Source organism: Lepisosteus platostomus, chromosome 1, assembly GCF_059453375.1.
Source record: "Lepisosteus platostomus isolate fLepPlt1 chromosome 1, fLepPlt1.hap1, whole genome shotgun sequence".
NCBI lineage: Eukaryota > Metazoa > Chordata > Actinopteri > Semionotiformes > Lepisosteidae > Lepisosteus > Lepisosteus platostomus.
The window spans coordinates 23,697,548-23,718,594 of record NC_142611.1 but is presented as its reverse complement, the minus strand read 5'-3'; the positions used below and the strand labels follow the sequence as shown (position 1 = coordinate 23,718,594).

At 35.3% G+C, this 21,047-nt stretch overlaps 1 protein-coding gene across 1 annotated transcript in view; it reads right to left on the bottom strand.

Annotated features, from left to right (window-relative positions):
• gabra2a (gamma-aminobutyric acid type A receptor subunit alpha2a) overlaps window positions 1–21,047 on the bottom strand; it is a 377,683-nt gene that overhangs the window by 67,296 nt on the left and 289,340 nt on the right. The window contains exon 9 of the mRNA XM_088627451.1: window positions 20,280–20,482. Coding sequence (XP_088483577.1) covers window positions 20,280–20,482 — 203 coding nt within the window. The remainder of the gene's footprint in view (window positions 1–20,279; window positions 20,483–21,047) is intronic.

Below are 21,047 nucleotides of genomic sequence, written 5' to 3'. Positions count from 1 at the left end.
TACTTGCCTTAATTTTTTATTTTATAATTTTGTATTTTACTTATTTTCTGATAACATATATTTGAACAAAGTCTTGTAAATTAATGTGGAAGAAGTGCAACAATTTATTACAGTGCAAATTATAATAGTTTATGCTAACACCTGACTTTCTTATTAAGATGTATATAAAATATTGAACTAAGTATGATGTAACATTCAGAAATACAATGGAGAATAGTTTGTGGTATTTGTATAGATGAAACTTTCTAAAAATGATAAAAAATGAAAAACGATTAAAATGTATAATCTTTCCACATATAATGTCATTAGGAAATACAATAAGCTCCTGTTTTGTTTAACAATGGTTTCAAAAATAAAACTAACTGGTGAGAAAGCTATATTTTATGATAATTAAAAAACTTGAAGTTAAAAGAAATTATTTATATTGCTTGATTTATTTAAAACTTTTTTTAAACGTTTGTCACAAGTGCTCCAGGTCTCTCAGACTGAGCTCATTGGGCGGTGTTCTATTTTCTCAGCAACCTGCTGATCTGCTTCACACCACAGGAAGGCAACGCATGTTGTGTTTACAAAATTAAAGTGTTTAAAATGTTTCATTACAAAGTAAAAAAAAAGTATAAAAACACTTTTATTTGAATGCACTAAGTTAGGCAGGGACACATCATTGTTTCTTATATTTGATATTCTTTAAAAAAAGAGAAGAATCAGTTGTCCATGGTGCCGTACAGTATTCTATTACATTTTTAACATTTTTGAGAGACTTCAGAACGCTTTGACTGATGTATAAAAATAATGCATGCTGTCATGAAAAAGCAATTATTCAGATTTATATGCTCAGGAGTTTTCATTTTCTAATCTCTTCATCTAGTACAGGGGACTGGAGCCTGTAAGCATCATAGCAAGCAATAGGCGCAAGGCAGTTGAACAGTCATTCTCGCATTATGAGCTCCTTTAAAGCAGAACTCCTGGGTTCTGCTTTATTCAAACTAAGGTTTCTAAAAATGCAACCAGGTACTAGATTTTGTTTAAATAAAAGCTGTGAAATTTTTCACAAGTCGCAATCTTTAAACCTGTAGGTTGCAGGTTCTGTGTCATTTGTTCACAAAGTTATTGACATCTGAAATATCGTGTCTCATAAATAGGCATTTTAATAAGAAAGTAAAGGTTATGAAAACCAGAGAAAACAAATGATCCTGAACAAAATACAAGAAGATTAAAAATATTATTTATTAGCAATCATTTAATATTGTTAATTATTGTTAATAATAATCGGATATGTTATTATAGTTCAGTTTCAGTGATCATTTTAATAACACTTTGTTATTCTCGATTATAATACATACGATTTTGTTTTATGGCTTGTTGTAAAGGCTTGTGTTAAATTGCCTTTTGGCGTTGAATAAAGTATTTTGAACTGAACTGAATTAAACTGGCTGAACTGTTTTTTCTCCCACCGTTGACAGTATTCATGTTTGCTCATCCAAGGTAATATAGTGTTATAATATTTACTATTTTATGTTTATAAAGGAGTCTGTGTTTGTAAGAAGAAAAACTTATGCCCTAAGTGGAAATCGTGTAGACCAGACCTCCAAAATCCAAGAGGCATATACCAATGCACCGCTAGGTGAAACAGACAAGCTATATACGGTAAATATGTGATATATATGCTAAATAAATTACATTTAGAGCCTTAAATTAATATTGTTATTTATTTAGTTACGTGATTCCATATTATATTCCCTATTAAGCAGATTCTAAAAAGTACACATCTTTTTACTGAAAAAAGATACCAAGTATTCATAGAAAAAGCTAAAACATTATAGCTTTTAATAAAGTATATCAACTTTATATAGTTAGAAGGAGCACATCAAAACTTTTCCAAAATATAGTAAGTGATCGAGACTTACTAAAAGACTATGATGCATAAAATGTTTATGAAAAAGGTGGGATACTGTTGTGTATTTTTTTTAATTTTAGCTACCACTACCAGCCATATACAGTATGTACGATATACTTATATTAAAAATATAATTGAATATTGTTTATGATGTTATGCTCCTGATATTTTTATGCTCAACTACCAAAAGTTCCCTATAGGTGTAAAATTCCATATTAATATTCCATATTAAGCATGTATGGTAGAGAGATTAAATGAATTAATCATTTCACTAACATCTAATGCAACACAAGTGCCACCTGTCGATCATCTATGTCCAGTGAATCACATGCTGTGGTAACCTGCAGTCCCAATCCCGCATTACTGCACATTTTGAATACATCTTTGGTGTATTTACTGAATTTGTATTTAAAAACATTAATTAAAAAATGTAAAATAAAATTAGATAAATGCTACTTATTTAATTTAATTATATTTTCAGTTAACAAAATGTTGTTTGTGTAAAGTGAATAATCTGAACTGGTGCTCATATTGGTAAAACCCAAATTTTTGATTAAATGCCTCCATAATTAAGGCATGCCCCTGAAAATTATGTGTTAAGGAAAACAAATCCCTCTGTATAATTTACTAAAGCTCTGATAACTTGATGCCAGCTGAATACCAAAAACCTGCAGTGACAGTCATAAGGAAGGTTTTGGTGAAGATAAGGTGCTGAACTAACCTTTTATACAAAATACGATGTGCTATTATCTTCCAGTGTCTGTTTCAGTATTTGCTTACAATAAATGCATAGATATTGTGCACTTTCTGTTCCCAGGAAAATGAGAAAGTTGGTCTTTAAAAACAAACCCACTATTTATTTTGTCAAAGTATGTATTGCTGAAAAACAAATATTAAATACATTTATGGGATAAACATGATTAAAAATGATTATAATAACAGAATTCAGATGCAGCCATTCAAAATAAGTAGTAAAAACCTGTAATTCACGCAATTATCTACAGTTTAGCACATTATACCGCAGTACGTGATTGGCTGGCCAAAATGACTGACAGGCGGCACTCGTGCTGCATTGGTTGATAGTAAAACGATTGCTTAATTTTATCTCTTTACTGTGCACATTTAAATCCGCTTAATATTGAATATTAATATGGATTTTTACAACTAAAGGGAAATTTTAGTAGCTGAGCATGAAAAGAAGAGGAGCCTAACATGGCTGAAGGTCATAAACGATATTAATTTAGGGATATAAACATATTATGTAAACTGTATATGGCTGGAATTGGTAGTTTAAATAAAAATACACACCCATATTCTACTTTCTTCATAAACATTTTCGGTGTTACTGTGATTATTTTGGAAAAGTTTTTACATACTTCTTCTGACCATATTAAGTTGATATACTTTATAAAAAGTTTATAATGTTTTAACCTTTTCTATGAATACTTGCGCTCTTTATCACAGTTAAAAAAATATAATATGGAATTGCGTATCTAAAGAATTTAATAACGATATAATTATATTCTTATACAATAGCTCAAATTATTACCATAGTACCTTTGTAAACATCTGCATCAATATGAGTCATTCACCCGCGATTACATGGAAACTTTTTGCCTGCCCTTTTCAGCAATAGCTTAAGGTGTCAATGGTGGAGGTCGGAGGTTTGAACCCAGCTCTCGCCATGAGTTTTCTATAAGCAAACAAACATTTCTTTGAAAAACTAAAATAGTAAATATTATGAACACTATATTGAATGTTTTGGTATTTCTAAACATCACAACATGTTCGAAGTTAATTGATTTATTAATAACAACTAATAATTTCAAACTGCTTGTATTTTAAAGTTGTATATTGCTTGAGGTGATTTGTCACTGTTTTCACAACCTTCAATTTATTAAACATCTATTTTTGAGACAGGGTGTTTCAGACCTCTGTTTAACCTTTTCTATGAATACTTGCGCTCGTTACCGTAGTATAAAAACCTCATACTTTTTAGAATAGGGAATATAATATGGAATCGCTAATCTAAAGAAATTAATAACAATATTAATTTAAGGATCTAAATATATGTATTTATATAACTGGTAGTATTACTGTAATCAATTTCCTTTGTAAACATGTTTTATTTTTAATAGGCTGGGCAAACGATTTTTAAATTTTTTTTAAAAGAAATAAAAAATTAGATATAATGATGTGTTCCTGCTTAACTTAGACATTGCACGACTTTAAAACCTATAAAAACAGGTTTCGAGAGTTAAAAACCAGTTTTTATGCGTGAAAAATTGGTGATTTTTCTTCCTCGTGATCAGCTCAGAATCTTTGTGTACGCTGTAAGGTTTTTACTTCTTAATTAAACGTTTAAAATACATGAATTTAATAAAGACAACACACGTTTCGAAGAGAAAAAATCCCATTCTTTTCTCTTCCTGTTGTGTGAAAATGATCAGCAGGTCTTTTTTTCCCAATCAGAGGCTCTGAAAATAGCGTACCGCCCACTGCGCTCCGTCAGAGAGGGGCGCGGCACCGAGAGAGGGAGGAGGCGGGGAGCTCAGCAGTACAGAACGAACGTTCTGCTGCCTGGAGCGCTTATGGCAGCAATCGCGTTTGCATTTATATGAGCTCCTTTAAAGCAGAACTCCGATATGTAAAACAAAGTTTTTTATTATTGTTATAGAGAAACATGATCAGATTTTCCCTGGTTCAGAAAAAAGATCTAAAGTGCTACACATAACTTTCTTAATTCGATGTATTTAAAGCAGTGAACTACTGTAGGTGTCACATAACATTTAGAAATACAATCACGTATTTGACAAATAAAAATGATTACAATCTAATCCTTCCACGTTTGATCCCAAAATCCCAAGAAATATAAATCTTGACGGGTAGAAAGCTATGCTGAAAGTTTATTAAGATACTTAGAAGACAAAGATACTGTATCAATTTATGTTGCATTAGCCTGATTATGATTAAAAAACACATATAATTAAACACGCGTTTGCGATTTAAATCAGAACACGATTTAAATCAATATAAATGTTTATATTGTAACGCATACTGTCCAGCCTCCATTTCTCTATAAAAATTTACTCTGTTGCACACACACACAATAGAAGCAGGAAGCAGAAGCAGGGACCGTTGTCAGAAGGGAAGAAGGTGACTATTCATTGTTATCAAAAATGACTTAGAATCGATCATGTTACGATATTTTGAAATATAAAAGTCAATTGATTGTCCATAATATCGCTATTCTATTTTTTCAAAGAAATGTTTGTTAAAAGAAAAGTCCAGCACCAGCTGGATTCGAACACACAACCTGTGAGTTGTTAGTCAGGCACGTAGACCAGTAGGCTACAAGACAGCTCGCATGAACAGGGAGGTGAAACAGCCCTACACAGCCCTGTCGCAGTACACGAATATAATCATACCGTTATTAAATTCTTTAGATACGCGATTCCATATTATATTAGCAGAAAAGCTTAAAACTACCACTTTTTCACACGCTATTTCACATGCTAGTTAAATACTTCGATGCTTAAAATCGTTAGGGAGAAATGGAATACCGGTGTGTATTTTTCCTTTAAAGTACCGATTCCTGGAATCTGACTGGCTGACACCCTTCTGAAGTGGTTCCATAAAATCTGGTATACGGAAAAGAAAGCGTTGATAAATACAAGTGTCTTTTAATACACTCTTTGCTGTGCTCTTGAGGATCCTTGTGAAATTTTGAGCTCTAGTTGAATGATAAGTGTCGCATTTTAAATCATTTTCGTAGTTAGAAATTATGAAACGCCCTGTTAAAAGCAAGGAAGTTTTTATGCCCGTTGAAGTAAAACAAAATGCCTGACAAAGTATGGCTAGGACAGATTCCAAGTGCTTGTACAAATGTGCTAAAGAAATTATACTTTGAGTATACAGCTTGTCCAAAGTCATCCATTATTAATACTATTAGTAACATCTTTGGTAAAGGCTTTGATGCATAAATATTTCTGATAAAGGTAGGTTGTGTACTTTTGTCCAACTGAGCAATCTTGCTTTCATAAAATATACCAACATTTTAATGACTGATGATTAACATGCTGTAATACACAGTTCAAAATTAAAGGCTCAAATGCTGTACATGAGAGGTTAAGCTCCCCCTGGCGGTTCTACAAGGTGACGCCGGATAGTTTCCGGCAGAGCCTCAAATGACGCGCGATTAACCGCGTGACACTGCGTGATACCGCGTGATACCGCGACACGCCCACCGGGGTATGCCGCGAAATACCTCACCCATTTTGAATGGCTGCATCTGTATGGTTGAAATCTGAGCCTAAATAAAAAGAAAAAGCATTTTCAGAGAGCAATTACGCTGTGTTTATGTAGAACAAGTGATTAGGTTTATGAGCAATCTAATTACTTATTCGTTAAAAACGCTATATAAAATAAAGTTTATTATTAATTTGCTGGACAGAACGGTGAACATTATTATGCATAAGACAAAGATAACGATCCTGATCAGTTTAGAAGTCTGTGTACACTGTAAGGTTTTTACTTTTTAAACTTTTAAAATACACGTTTCGAATAGAAAGAAATCCTCTTCCTGGTACAGTATGTATAGCAAACCACGTCGTCGGGAGCCTAGCCTTTAACTAGTAAGTACTGTATTTACTGGGTTTTTGAGGGGGGGGGGGGGTGTCTTTCGCTGGAAATCTCGCCTCCTACTTTGAAAATACCCGTGAAACCGGTTCAATTCGTCACAGCCAGCACTCCTGCAGAGAGTTGGGTTGTACTTGCAGTGTATACAGTACACGCGTTATGCTCTTCGTTAATGTCTGTGAAGTTTTATTTAATCTCTGAGCCATACTGATTCTTCTGGAAGCCAGTTTCCGCCAGGGAGTAAAAAAAAAAACACACTATGGTATTCTCTCCAATGCAGTGCAGTTAAAAACATACCTCTGATGCTGCTCCTAAATGAATATCGTTTATGACCATCAGAAGCTTTATGCTCCTTTTCTTTTTTCCAGTGGATTGAACAGGGAGAGGCATTTCATGATGTACTTTTCACTGATGAAACAACAGTGGCTCTGGAACAGTTTTCAACCAAGTCGTTTTATAAAAAGGGGAGATATGTACATGTTACTGAAGCTAAAAGTTTAGCCTTTGTCACTAATGTAAACACTAAATAAAGACATATAGAAATCCCTACGTTACAGACTGTATATGGCTGGTATTGGTAGTTTAAAGAAAAAATACACACCAGTATTCCACTTTCTCCCTAAACATTTTAAGCATCAGAGTCTTACATGTGGTTATTTCGAAAACGTTTGTACGTGCTCCTTCTTACCATGTTACTGTTTACTGTTACTGACCATATTAAGTTTAAGTGCCTGTGGGCACTTTTCCTGTCCGTGGGGGGTGGACTGTCTTTCATTAGAAGGTTAGTCTGTTCTACTCTGAGAATGTAGAGGGGGTGGGAAGTGCCCGCGGTCATTTAATTAGTATTAAAATCTTAGTTATCTTTCTAGTTCACAGGTTTGCATGCATAATTTAATTTTGAAAGCCACTGAGACATCAGGTACTACTGTTGTATTTATGAAAAAGAAACAAAACAAAAAACATACTAACAACTGTGCCATCCTACTCCTTAGTTAATACATTTTATTATTCATAAACAGTTAACATTGTTAGCAAAATATTTTGAATTATATTTAACCCTATTTTTTCTTTAGTTTTGTATTTAACTTATTATATGATAGTCAGACTTAATGTATATTAATGTATATTTGAACAATGAAAATATATTTTTACAAGATTTTACATTAAGCACTTAAAATTAATATGGTTAATAATAGTAAACTGTAACATGCTGTAACAAGATCGGTTAAACTGCGAAGAAAATCCTTTCAAAGAAAATGTTTCAGGTGTGAAGAACATAGATCTCCAATGCAGGGTGTTCCCACACACCCTGCCCCCACTACCATTAGAATATACACAAACATTTTAGCGTTTCATTCTGAGCAGAAGACCCTCACACCTGAAGAGTGCTGGCTGTGACGAATTAAACCGGTTTTATAGGTTTCAATCACAGACCATGTGACATGGGACTCAGTAAAGTAACACACAGCGCCACTGGATTTGATAATACTGTACCTAACCAAAATCCGCAATATGGAAACAGAACCTGTGTAATTGTTGATAGATGATGTACTCGTAACATTTTTTCAAGACGAACTACAACATTTAAAAAATGACTTGTATGTACTTGATATCTCTAATCAATCCACGGGTTCCAGCACAAAACGAAACTAAAACGCATACCGTTTCGCGCTTCTTATTAGTTGCTCAAAAGTAATTTGACCGTATGAAATGCATAATATAAACCAAGAAACATATACGTGAGCAGTACTTAAGCACTGTAGTATCGGTGTTAAGACATACCTCTCAAATACTGTAAATCAAGTTAAAAATATCTCAAGACCGATTCTGGTCGTAATGAAACCATGTTTCGTGTATGTTTTCTTTTTCATCTTGAAATAACTCATTTCTAAATACCTTTTTCACTGTTAACATCTTGTAGCAACTTTGCGACAAAATATACACTCTGACAGTTCATCCTGCTACCAACATTAAATAAAACAAATCTTAAGATTTCTATATTTATGTCTTTATTTAGTGGTTTCATTCGAAGCTTACAATGTTTAGGGAGAAATGGAATACTGGTGTGTATTTTTTTCTTTAAAGTACCGAGACCAGCCATATACTGTATGTTTATGTTAAGATTTCCCTTCAGTGGTAAAATTAGATATGAATATTCAATACTTAAACGGGCACAGTTAAGACATTAAATATACATATACATATTGTATACAGTACAGTTTGCATACGGTAATATGTTTATGTTACGCGATTAAAAAATAAATAAATAAAACTGAAAGGTCCAGCACCAGCTGGATTCGAACACACAACCTGCCAGTTGGTAGTCACGCACCTAGACCAGTAGGCTACAAGACAGCTCACATAAGCAGGCAGGCGAAACAGCCCTACACAGCCCTGCCGCAGTACACGGATATAATCATACCGTTATTAAATTCTTGAGATACGCGATTCCATATTATATTCCCTTTTAATCAAATTCTAAAAGTATGCTTGTTGACTCCGGTATCACGTTAGTTAAAGACTTTGAAGCTTACAATGTTTAGGGAGAAATGGAATACTGGTGTGTATTTTTTTCTTTTCATGATAGGTGTCGCATTTTAAATCATTTTCGTAGTTAGAAATTATGAAACGCCCTGTTAAAAGCAAGGAAGTTTTTATGCCCGTTGAAGTAAAACAAAATGCCTGACAAAGTATGGCTTGGACAGATTCCAAGTGCTTGTACAAATGTGCTAAAGAAATTATACTTTGAGTATACAGCTTGTCCAAAGTCATCCATTATTAATACTATTAGTAATATCTTCAGTAAAGGCTTTGATGCATAAATATTTCTGATAAAGGTAGGTTGTGTACTTTTGTCCAACTGAGCAATCTTGCTTTCATAAAATATACCAACATTTGAATGACTGATGATTAACATGCTGTAATACACAGTTCAAAATTAAAGGCTCGAATGCTGTACATGAGAGGTTAAGCTCCCCCTGGCGGTTTTACAAGGCGACGCCGGATAGTTAGTCACGTGACACACGTGATACCGCGTGATACCCCGGTGGGCGTGTCGCGGTATGCCGCGAAATACCTCACCCATTTTGAATGGCTGCATCTGTACAGTAATGTTTATGTTCCTAAATTAATATCGTTTATGACCTTCAGATGCATTATGCTCCTCTTCTTTTTATGCTCGGCTACTAAAATTTCCCTTAAGTGGTAAAATTCCATATAAATATTCAAAACTAAGCGGATTAAAATGTGCACAGTAAAGAGATTAAATGATTAAATCTTTTCAGTACCAACCAATGCACCACGAGTGCCCCTGTCGGTCATTTAGGCCAGCCAATCACTTACCGCGGTGCCCTGCGGTGCCCCGCAGTGGCTTGTGGGTAGTTTACCGTACCGCGGGTTTGTACCGCGCATTATGAATGGCTGCATCTGTGTATGTTCAGCCAAATAGGAGTGGCTTAAGCGACATTGACAGTTGTGTAACTAACAGTTTGAGGTAGCTTATCGTGTAAATTTCGCTTTGTTGCTTATAGATCATGTCATGTGACTGATTTTTCACCCTGTTTCGTTGGTTAAACGCAATGATCACAAGCACCACCATGGTAATTGGGATGTGTAGTTTTTAATTCAGTTTGAATTATAACTGTACGTACTGTCTTCATATTTGGCCAGGGCTTTAAAGAGAGGGCGCGCCAAAACATTTTGGTGCCGTCGTCTCCGCTTTAAAGGTACCCCCATACTGGAAGAATTTGACCTCGGAACGTTTGCCCAGCGTACTAATATAGGCACATCCCGGAATTTTGACTTCACTGTGTAATGAAGAAATTTTAAAGACTACTTCTTAGCGTAGATAAAAAAGCTTGGATTCCTATGGACAATATCTTATACACATATCTTTTTCTGTTGTCTTTGTTGATCTCTTGAGGATCCTTGTGATATTCTGAGCTCTCGTTGAATGATAAAGTGTCGCAGTTTAAATAATTTTTATTGTTAGAAATTATGAAACGCTCTGTTAAATCCAAGGGAGTTTTTATATCTGTTATAGTAAAAGAAAATACCCGACGAACTAGGGATTGAACAGTTTTTCAGTGCTTGTACAATTGATGGAAATGTTTAAATAAATGTGCTAAAGAAATAAACAAAAAAGTAAGCTATTCCTTTATCATATTGGCTAGCTAATGTCTCATCCTTGTTAGTTAGATCATTGAAATGCTGTGGTGGGTGTTACTTTTTGTCAATGAAAAAATAAAGTCTTTTCATTTAAAATGACGGTTGCAAATAGTGTGGACCAGCTTAATACTTTGAGTTTTACTGGTGGAGCTCATACAGCTGTGTCTGGATATCTTGGTCAAATATTCGGCTAGTGTGTATTGTCTGTTTAGGGTTCTGTAGCATTCCACACGGCTGGGCAGCTTGTTCCCCCCTTCTACTTTGAAAATACCTGTGAAACCGGTTTAATTTGTCACAGCCAGCACTCCCGCAGAGAGTGATGAAAACCACATGTAAGACTTTGGTGCTTAAAATGTTTAGAGAGAAATGGAGTATTGGTGTGTATTTTTTCTTTAAAATACCAATAACAGCAACATACAGTTTACATAATATGTTTATGTTCCTAAATTAATATTGTTTATGACCTTTATGACCTTCGTCATTCTCCTCTGTGTTTTATGCTTAGCTACTAAAATTTCCCTTAAGTGGTAAAATTCCATATAAATATTCAATACTAAAACAGGCACAGGAAAGACATTAAAATCTTTCTACAAATGATTAAAATGTGCACAGTAAAGAGATTAAATGATTAAATCTTTTCACTAACGACCAATACACCACATTATCTTCCGTGTCGCATTAACATTGGAATGTTTTTTTTACAAGTGTAAATACATTTTAACAAAGTCATGTACCGTAAACGTATGGTAATTAAAAACCTTAACCTAAACCATTAATACTTTCGCTGGAGTTTAAATAAAGTCAATGTTTTCTCTTTTCGCTAGACTTGACTATTTAGCCATGAGACAAACAATAGATTGTCATTAAACAACCTTTTGTTTATTAATCTTCCTTGTTATGCACAGTGAGAATGATAATGTAATGAGAATTAATTTAATCACAGAGTGCTCATAAATTGTGCTAGGTAGAAAACAGATAGGTGTTCTGAAAGGTCACATATAAACAGGTTTTCGATGGACAGAATGATAATGTAACGATTTCGGGCTCGGATAGGACAGACCAAAAAACTCAGACTTGCGGAGTTAAAAGCTGCCTTTATTTTCTTCTCCGTCACCACCTGCCAGTGAGCTCTCCCGCGCCCCGACCAGAGAGAGACACATGACGAGCCCTGCTAATAAAGCACCTTGAATTGAACTGAATTGAGAGAGAGGGGGGAGGGGGAGCGAGCGAACAAGTGAGAGAGCGGGGGGGGTGAATGAGCGAGAGATAGAGAAACACCCAGGGGTGCAGAACCAGGGAACTATTTACATATTAAAACTATTTCCCAAATTTAATACGTGCTTTTTTATATTTATTGTCAATTAATTGTCCATAATATTGCTATTCTATTTTTTCAAAGAAATGTTTGTTAAAAGAAAAGTCACGCAGCTGGCTGGATTTGAACATACAACCTCTGGTTTATAAGTCAGGAATGTATACCACAGTACCACCCACAAGGTTGTATGAGGAGAGGTGAAACAGCCCTTCACATACAGAATCAACAGACATTGTACAGCGTGTACTACTGTGTTGCAGTACATGAATATAATTATATCGTTATTAATTTCTTTAGATACGCGATTCCATATTATATTCCCTATTAATCAAATTCTAAAAGTATGCTTGTTCACTCCGGTATTGAGCGTATTTGCAGAAAAGCTTAAAACTTCCACTTTTTATACATGTTATTTCACATGTAAGTTAAAGACTTCGATGCTTAAAATGTTTAGGGAGAAATGAAATACTGGTGTGTATTTTTTCTTTAAAGTACCAAGACCAGCCATATACTGTATATGTTCCAAAATTAATATCGTTTATGGCCTTCACACGCATTATTGTATGCTCCTATTCTTTTTATGCTCAGCTACTAAGATTTCCCTTCAGTGGTAAAATTCCATATAAATATTCAATACTTAAACAGGCACAGTAAAGGCATTAAATATACATATACATACTGTATACAGTACAGTTTGCATACAGTAATATGTTTATGTTCCTAAATCAATATCTTTTATGAGCATGTGAAAGGCATGGTGAATCGGAGATTCTCAAAACTTACTGTACTTTGCATGATTAGAAACAAATGCGTGATTGAGAAATGCTGTGGTGTTACTTTTACAAAGACGGTCAATGAAAAAAAGAATGTGGACCAGGGCAATACTTTGAGTTTACAGCTTGTCCAAGGTCATTCATTATTAATACTATTAGTAATATATTCGGTAAAGACTTTGATGGTGACAGCTCAAACATGAGAGGTTGAGCTTTATTAGCTCCAACTTGCGGAAATTCTGGATACTTTTATTTTACTTGCGGTACCATGTGGTATTATGGCACTATGCAAGAATTTACTGTATTAATACAGTAAAGTGCGGTACACTGCGTCAAGCGCACCGCAAAATAATGCGGTATCACCCGCTTGTTTTGAATGGCTGCATCTGTAACTATCAAGTAATGTTAAATCACTACAACATGTATCTTTTTACAGTAACAGCAAGTGGTGTTCTTACTACGTATTCTTAGAAAAAGATAAAACGTTATATCTTTTTATGAAGTACAGAATATAAGCTTAATAATGTTAGAACAAGCATGATAAAACTTAACAGATACCTAATGTACACACAGGAGATTGTAGTGGTAGCTAATTATAAAATAGTTCACAACACTATTCCACCTTCTTCATAAATATTTTATGCATCAAAGTGATAACTTTAACTAGTTGACTGTGGGTTATAGTTTTAATGTACTTGTTCTAACATTGTATTTCATAAAAAGCTATAATGTTTTATCCTTTTCTAAGAATATGTAGTAAGAAGACTACTTTCTGTTTTTGTAAAAAAAAGTTGCACTGATTTAATACCAATTGAAAGTAATATTTGTGTCACTAAGCAGCTAAAATATCACAAGTGGATGTTTTGGAAACATTTTGGCATTCATTTTTTTATTGTCCTTATAGTGGTAATGGACAATGGGATGCTCATGGACTGTAATGTAGCACGCTGCACCAAGGCGGTTCAAAGCCCAATCAGGGCATTACTTTTGTTTTTTTCTTACATGGCCGGATATCTAAAAATAGTTCACTATTATAGATTGTTGTGAACACGATGGTTCTCTTTCAGGTTTACTTCTGAATTGAGAAAAAATATATATAGCAAAACTTCCGAAGCCAGTAATCAGCCAACAATTTAACTTTAAATTTAGAACTTTAAACTGTATATTGCACTCTACAGTACTGAACAATCCAAAGACTTACTCGGAGGTTGTTTCTGGCAAAATTGGCTCTGCGTTACTGTGTGTATTATAATAAGTGATGGTTTAGTGATTAAGGATTTCTTCACAGAATTCTTTAAGTTCAACAAAGGGGGGAAAAGGGGTTATTTTTACAATTGCCAGTAACTGGAGAACAGCTGATCAACATGTTGAAACCGTATCATGGCAGTGAAGACGTGTTACACCTTTAAGTGAGCCAGAGACTGTTGTTTATGTTGTAACAATGTTGTGTGGCTCTGTGGGAACGTTTCTGTAAACTGTAAATCTTTTTATATTTGTAAAAACGTTCCAATTTAAATGCAAACGGAATATTGCAAACATGTTGGATATTGTTTACACTCCCTTCCAGGATTGGACCTCCTTTCAGCAAATCCGATTACACCTCCATTCTGCTACTCCCTGCCTATAGGCAGAAACTAAAGCAGGAGAAGCCTGCGACAAGGACCACCTAGCACTGGTCGGAGGAATCGGACTTACCGCTTTGCCGCCACTGACTGGCAGAATTTATGCGAAGCTGCCCAGGATTACTGTTCACACATACCCAAATCAAAAACCATGGGTAAATGACGAAGTACACGCTAAACACAGAGCTAGTGCATCCACCTTCAACTCTGGAGACAAGGACAAGTACAGAAAATCCAGATCCAATCTCAGAAAAGCATAAAAAAACATAGCTACAGAGTGAAACTGGAACCACAATATCACGACGACTGGGACACTCGGAATATGTGGCATGGAATCTGGACCATCAAAGACTACAAAGCAAAACACAGCAACATGACACACACCGCCTTTCCCCACGATGAACTAAATTAGTTATACACACGGTTTGAAGTCCATAACACAGAACAAGCTAAGGAAATCCCAGTAAACCAGGGGGAATACCCACTGTCTGTCTCCAGACCTGACGTGTACAAAGTCGTTAAAAAGACTATACCACACAAAGCTCCTGGCCTTGATACTATCCCTGGTGAAGTCCTGAAGGCCTGTGGAGATCAACTAGCGGACATCTTCATGAACAAATTTTATCTCTCCCTCACTCAATCCACAGTCTTCCCTTGCTTCAAGAAAACCACCATTGTTACAATCCCCAAGAAAACCAGAGTTAGCTGTCTTACCGCCCCGTTGCACTCACGTCAGTCATGAAATGCTTCGAGTGGCTGATGAAAGCACATATCACCTCTTTACTGCCTGACTCCTTGGACCCACTGCAATTTGCATATAGACAGAACAGATCAACTGAGGATGCTTTCACCACTGCTCTACACACTACCCTTTCACACCTAGATAAGAAAGGAACGTATGTGAGAATGCTGTTTGTTGATTACAGCTCAGCATTCAACACCATCGTACCCTCAAGGCTTATCACCAAGCTCCAGGACTTAGGACTAAGCTCCCCTCTCTGCAATTGGATCCTTGATTTTCTGACGGGCCGACTGCAGGTGCTGAGAGTAGGCATAAGTTAATCCTCCACCCTGAGTCTGAACATCAGCGCTCTCCTAGGCAGTGTGCTCAGCCCTCTCCTCTACTCCTTATTCACCCACAACTGCATCACCAGGAACAAAACAAATTCTTGCAGACGATACAATGATCATTGGCTTGATCATGAACGGTTATGAGTCTGAGTACAGAGAGGAGGTAGAAATGCTGACAGCATAGTGCCAGAACAACAACCTTTCTCTGAACACCAGCAGTACTAAGGAGTTGATCGTGGACTACAGGAAGCATCGAGGAACAGACCATACACACATTCACATCAGTGGGTCCGCAGTGGAAAGAGTCAACAGTTTCAAATTCCTAGGTGTCAATATCACAGACAATCTTACCTGAACCCACCACACCAACCTCGTAGCCAAGACTGCACGGCAGCACCTATTCTTTCTCCGCAGACTAAATAAGTTCAGCATACTGTCACACATCCTTTCCAACATCTACAAGTGCACCACTGAAAGCATCCTAAACAGCTATGTCACTGCCTGGTATGTTAACTGCTCCGTCCGAGAGTACAAGGTACTCAAGAGGGTGGTGAAACTGGTTCAAAACACAAACTGTGCTACCAGACATCGATTATATCTACTCTGTTAGATGCCTCAAGAAGGCCAAGTCTATCCTCAGGGACCCCTGTCACCCAAGTTGTGGTTTCAGTTAACATACCATAACTTGGTGTGGTTACTGAAGTATACAGACCAAGACCAAAATGTTTCATGACAGCTTCTTCCCCCAGGCAATAAGACAGCTAAACAGCCTACCACAGCAGACACCTGCAATTACCCAAAAGGCCACCGGTGAATAGGCAACCTACTTGAACTGATAGGGTGCACCAGCGCCCTCCTATCACCTTGCACTCTCAGGACACATATGAACATTGCTAAATACCTACTATCCTTGTATTACTTTCGCACAATCTGTAATTGTATTGTAAATAGCAATTGTATAATTTATTGTATTGTAATCTTAACCTAATCCCTATACATTTCTGTCCTACTATTATTTTATCCCTCCTAACCGGCTCGCTGATAAAGCATTTCATTGCCGACAACACCGCTGTATGCTGTTCTGTTCGTGCATTGATAAATAAACCATAATTGATTGATAAATTATTAATAATATTAATCATAAAGGATCATGGACGAGCTGTAAACTAAAGAGTTATAGAGCAGACACGTTGAGTCTTGTCTTTTCAGCTTGGAATTAACCTTTAAAGTGATAATCTTGGCTAGATTTTTTTACATATTGTAGGATGTGTAAAATATTTTGTTATTATAGCTTGTTGCAAACGTAATGTGCCTCTTTCAGGTTTACATTCTTTTTAAGAAAATCTATATTTTGTCTTAATACAAATTTCAGCAATGAGAAATTTAACTTTAAATTTTGATTAAGAAAAATATTTCACACATACTGCACTGTTCACACAACAACACCCCAAGTGCAGCATGTGTAAACCGAGGAACAAATATCAGCTCCACAAAACAGATCCTGAACAAGCCCCAGGATATGCTACATCTCCACTATAGTTATGGCAAGGTGAAAGTGGGGACCTGATTTTAATTTTTTTTTAAAGAAAATAAAAAATAAAAAACAATGAGAGGTCCCTGCCTAACTCATGACATGTCTAACAAGCACATTGATTTTTTTCTTAAAAAGCCATGACACTGCTGTCAGTGATACCATGATCTACCACATCTTTCACATTTTAAATTACTGCATCTGTATGTTGCTGACTGGGGGGCTCAGTCTGCATTTTTCACAAGTGCATTTAACAGATGAGCTACTCAAGAGACCTTTGTGGTGCCATGTTTTACTGAAATTATATAGAAAATAGAAACATTTTAGCAGTTATCCTATACTAGTCACAGAAATCGCACAGTAAGTGGCTAGCAATCACTGTAGGATATACAGTTGAAAAATAGAAAATTTGCATTTTAATAAGGGGAAAATTCCTGAAATGAGATATCGCAACACAATTTACTGGATGAACAGTCCAAGTTGTAGTAAAAAAAAAAATAGTTTGTAAAATAATTGGGTGTGCGTGTATTTTAAGAGATCCTTTCTTTCAGACAAAGTAGATCTTTCCCTCTTGTGTCATCTCTTTTGAGACCTAGAAAACAAATTTGAAAATAGACCAGACTTTTTCAGGGATGAGGTAATTTACATTTTCTATCCCTTAGAATCTTTGTTGAAATACATGCTGTTTTCATTTACATTTTATAGTAATACTAGCAAATCTCAAGGGTTTACGATTTAATCTGAACTAGATAATGAAAACAGAGCTATACACCATTTACAATTATTGTCCCTACACCTACTACCTCATCCATATGGAAACAATCTGTAAAACTGAAAGGACTGCCTAATAGACTTAATCATTTTGCAGAAAAGTTTGATAAACTGTCCAATCACTAAACAAAACGGACAGGGTATAAATATATGAAAATCTGAAAGTGGGCTATTTGAGGTGAGTGCCATTCAATATAAATGTCATTTATTTTCTTATTAAAGTTGCTCTAGAATTATCTTAGAAATACAGTCATGTCACTTCTGCTTCATAGTTTCCTTTGATTTCCAGCCACAGTTCTCTTCTTTTTATGTATTTTCCTTTTATTTTGGCTTGTGCATAATGTAACTTTTAAGCTTCAATTAGACATAAAAGCATTGCAATATAATATAGTACTGCTAATCTTCAGGGTCTGTAGAAATGCAAATAATTTCAAAGAAAGGGTGCATTGTACCTAGATATAATCAAAAAGTATGGGAAGTCTTATATGAGTAAACTAATCTTTATTTTATAGCACTTTTCATGTAAAACATGCAAAACAATTAAACATGCTAAGGATTAAAAGAAATCTTCACCTATTGTTGAGAGGGTCTTTGTGAACTTCATACATACTTTTTTCTGCTGACGCTACAGTACTTTATAAGGTGGAAATACAGAACTGTTTGAACTGGAATGTAAGAATATTGGACACAAGGGCTGCTATTTAATTCTGTACTGTGTTATATAGGTACCCATGTTAAGAAATTAAGCAACCAATTTTATTACAATTAAAATAAGTTATCTTTGGCAAACAGGCAAGAGGAAGATGAGCATGATCTTGGAATGCTGTCAATCAGATAAGCAGAGGAAAGCATGAAATATGACAGAAACATATTTAAGGACTCTTCTAGCTTAATCATTTTAAGAAAAATATCCCAAGCATCTCTGTGTTTTGCTCCCATGTGCATGAAATAAAAACTTCTTTAAACTTCAGAGACAGACTCCTGTTTATCTTTTAGGGAGAAGCGGAAATGTTTCTCTAAAATATACTTGCAACAAACTATTATTAAGAAATTGCCAGAATCTTTTTTGTAGCAGAGGCACTGACATTTGATTGAAATGGTTATAGGATTATTATCATTTTTTATCAACAGGGGAGACATTGCCTCATATAGTGTGTCCACCCCTAAAAGCAATACAGTTATAAATCTGTTGTCCTGTTTGATTCTGTCTCATTCCTCTTGAAGTGGCTGAACAAGACTCTGTGTATTTACTGGTAATAAATGCTAATTTCCAGTCTTTTAAGAAAGTTAGACAAACAGAATAAAAGCACATGCCGTCAAGTGAGGGTGAACTCACAGCAATAGCAGCAAATGAAGTCTCAGGACTTGATCTGTAGTTGCCATCAAGTATTACAAGTAAAGTTCTGCAGTAACAAGATAGTCCAGCTCAGCTCAGAAGATTACATTTGTATCATTGATTGGTTTACTGTTAACAACAACTAGCATTTCATTCTGCATGTCTGCTCCACACTCATTGATATTAAGTAGGGTGATCTACATAAAAAGCTAGATTCATTTGGAAATGAAGTGGTGGCTGTGTTGTAGTTGGAATGGTTCTGGAATCATAACTGGAAAGTTTTGCATTCAAATTATGGACAGGATGTTTCTATTGTATCCTTCTTGAAGGTACATCATTTAACCTGCTTCCATAAAATACCTAGCTGTACAAATGGATACAACATAAATTCTTTTGGATAAATTCAACAAATAAATGAATAATGATTTAAAGAGGAGTCAGTGACATACTGTAGTACTTAGTCTGACCTTCAAAATACCAATAGTTTTCTTGATGAATTGGGTATATTGGATGCATTCTGTGTTTTGTCTTTCTTGATTTTCACCTAACATACAGCAAGTCAAATCACCTCTACTCTCTCACTAATGAGGCAGTCTTACAGATCTTTTACAAGTCAATGTCACTTGACATTGTATCATAGTCAGTCTTTAATAATCAATTAACCAAAATGACACTAACTTATTTTATCAATATCCCTAATTTTATCCATCCATTAATTTTTAATTATTCAAAGGGTCTTGAGGGAGCTGGAGCCTATCTCAGTAAACAACTGGTGCAAGGCAGGATACACCCTGAATGGGATGCTAGTCGTTGCAGGATAATATCCTATATTATCCTTTTTTATTCTAAAACTGCGATGCAAAAATAGAATTATAGGTTAATTTTGAAGTTCAGCATATGAAGATATATGAAATATAAAAGATTGTGAAGCTGAAGAAGGCTCAACAGCTGAAATTGTGTTTCCCTCTTATGCTTTTCAGCATGGAATTAAACTTTACTTGTTTTATATTAAATATAATGTATTAGCAATATACATTTGAAGGAATAATGTGTTTTAGTGACTTGTTATAGCTATGTCAATACATGTACCATTATTTTTTTAACAAATTCTGCAGTAATTTATTATTCACATAGATTTCCAAATTGCAAATACTTTACCTTGTCATTCACTATACTTTTCCCATCCCAGGCCCATCCACGTTTTGTAAAGTAATTCACTGTTGCAAACTCTATCAGTGCAGAGAAGACAAAAGCGTAACACACAGCGATGAACCAATCCATAGCAGTTGCGTAGGCCACCTTAGGGAGCGAATTGCGGGCACTGATACTCAGTGTTGTCATCGTAAGCACAGTTGTAACTCCTGAAAGTGAAAAAAGACATTTAATAAATAGATCATCAGTGGTGATACAGATGCAGCCATTCAAAACAAGTGGTGTCTGCTGCAGTGGGCGTGTCGCAGTACACCGCATCATACCATATGCAAATTAGATTATGTTAATAGTATCCAGAATCACCTTGTAAAACCGCCAGGTGGAGCTAATAAAGGTTAACCTCTCCTGTACAGCATTTGAGCTGTCACCAGAAAACGTCGGTTTCGAATCCCGATCACTGCTGAGGGACAATCTTTATTCAATTAAGAATTTAAGTTGTATACTTTTTAGACTTTTAAATTTAAACAGTGTATTACAGCATGTTAATCATTAAACATTAAAAAGGCGGTATATTTTATAAAAGCAAGATTGTTCTGTTGGACAGAAGTACACAACCTACCACCTTTATCATAAATATTTTAATTATGCAGGAATATTTTATGCATCAAAGTCTTTACCGAATATATTACTAAAAGTATTAATAATGAATGACCTTGGACAAGCTGTAAACTCAAAGTATTACCCTGGTCCACATTCTTTGTAACCGTCTTTGTA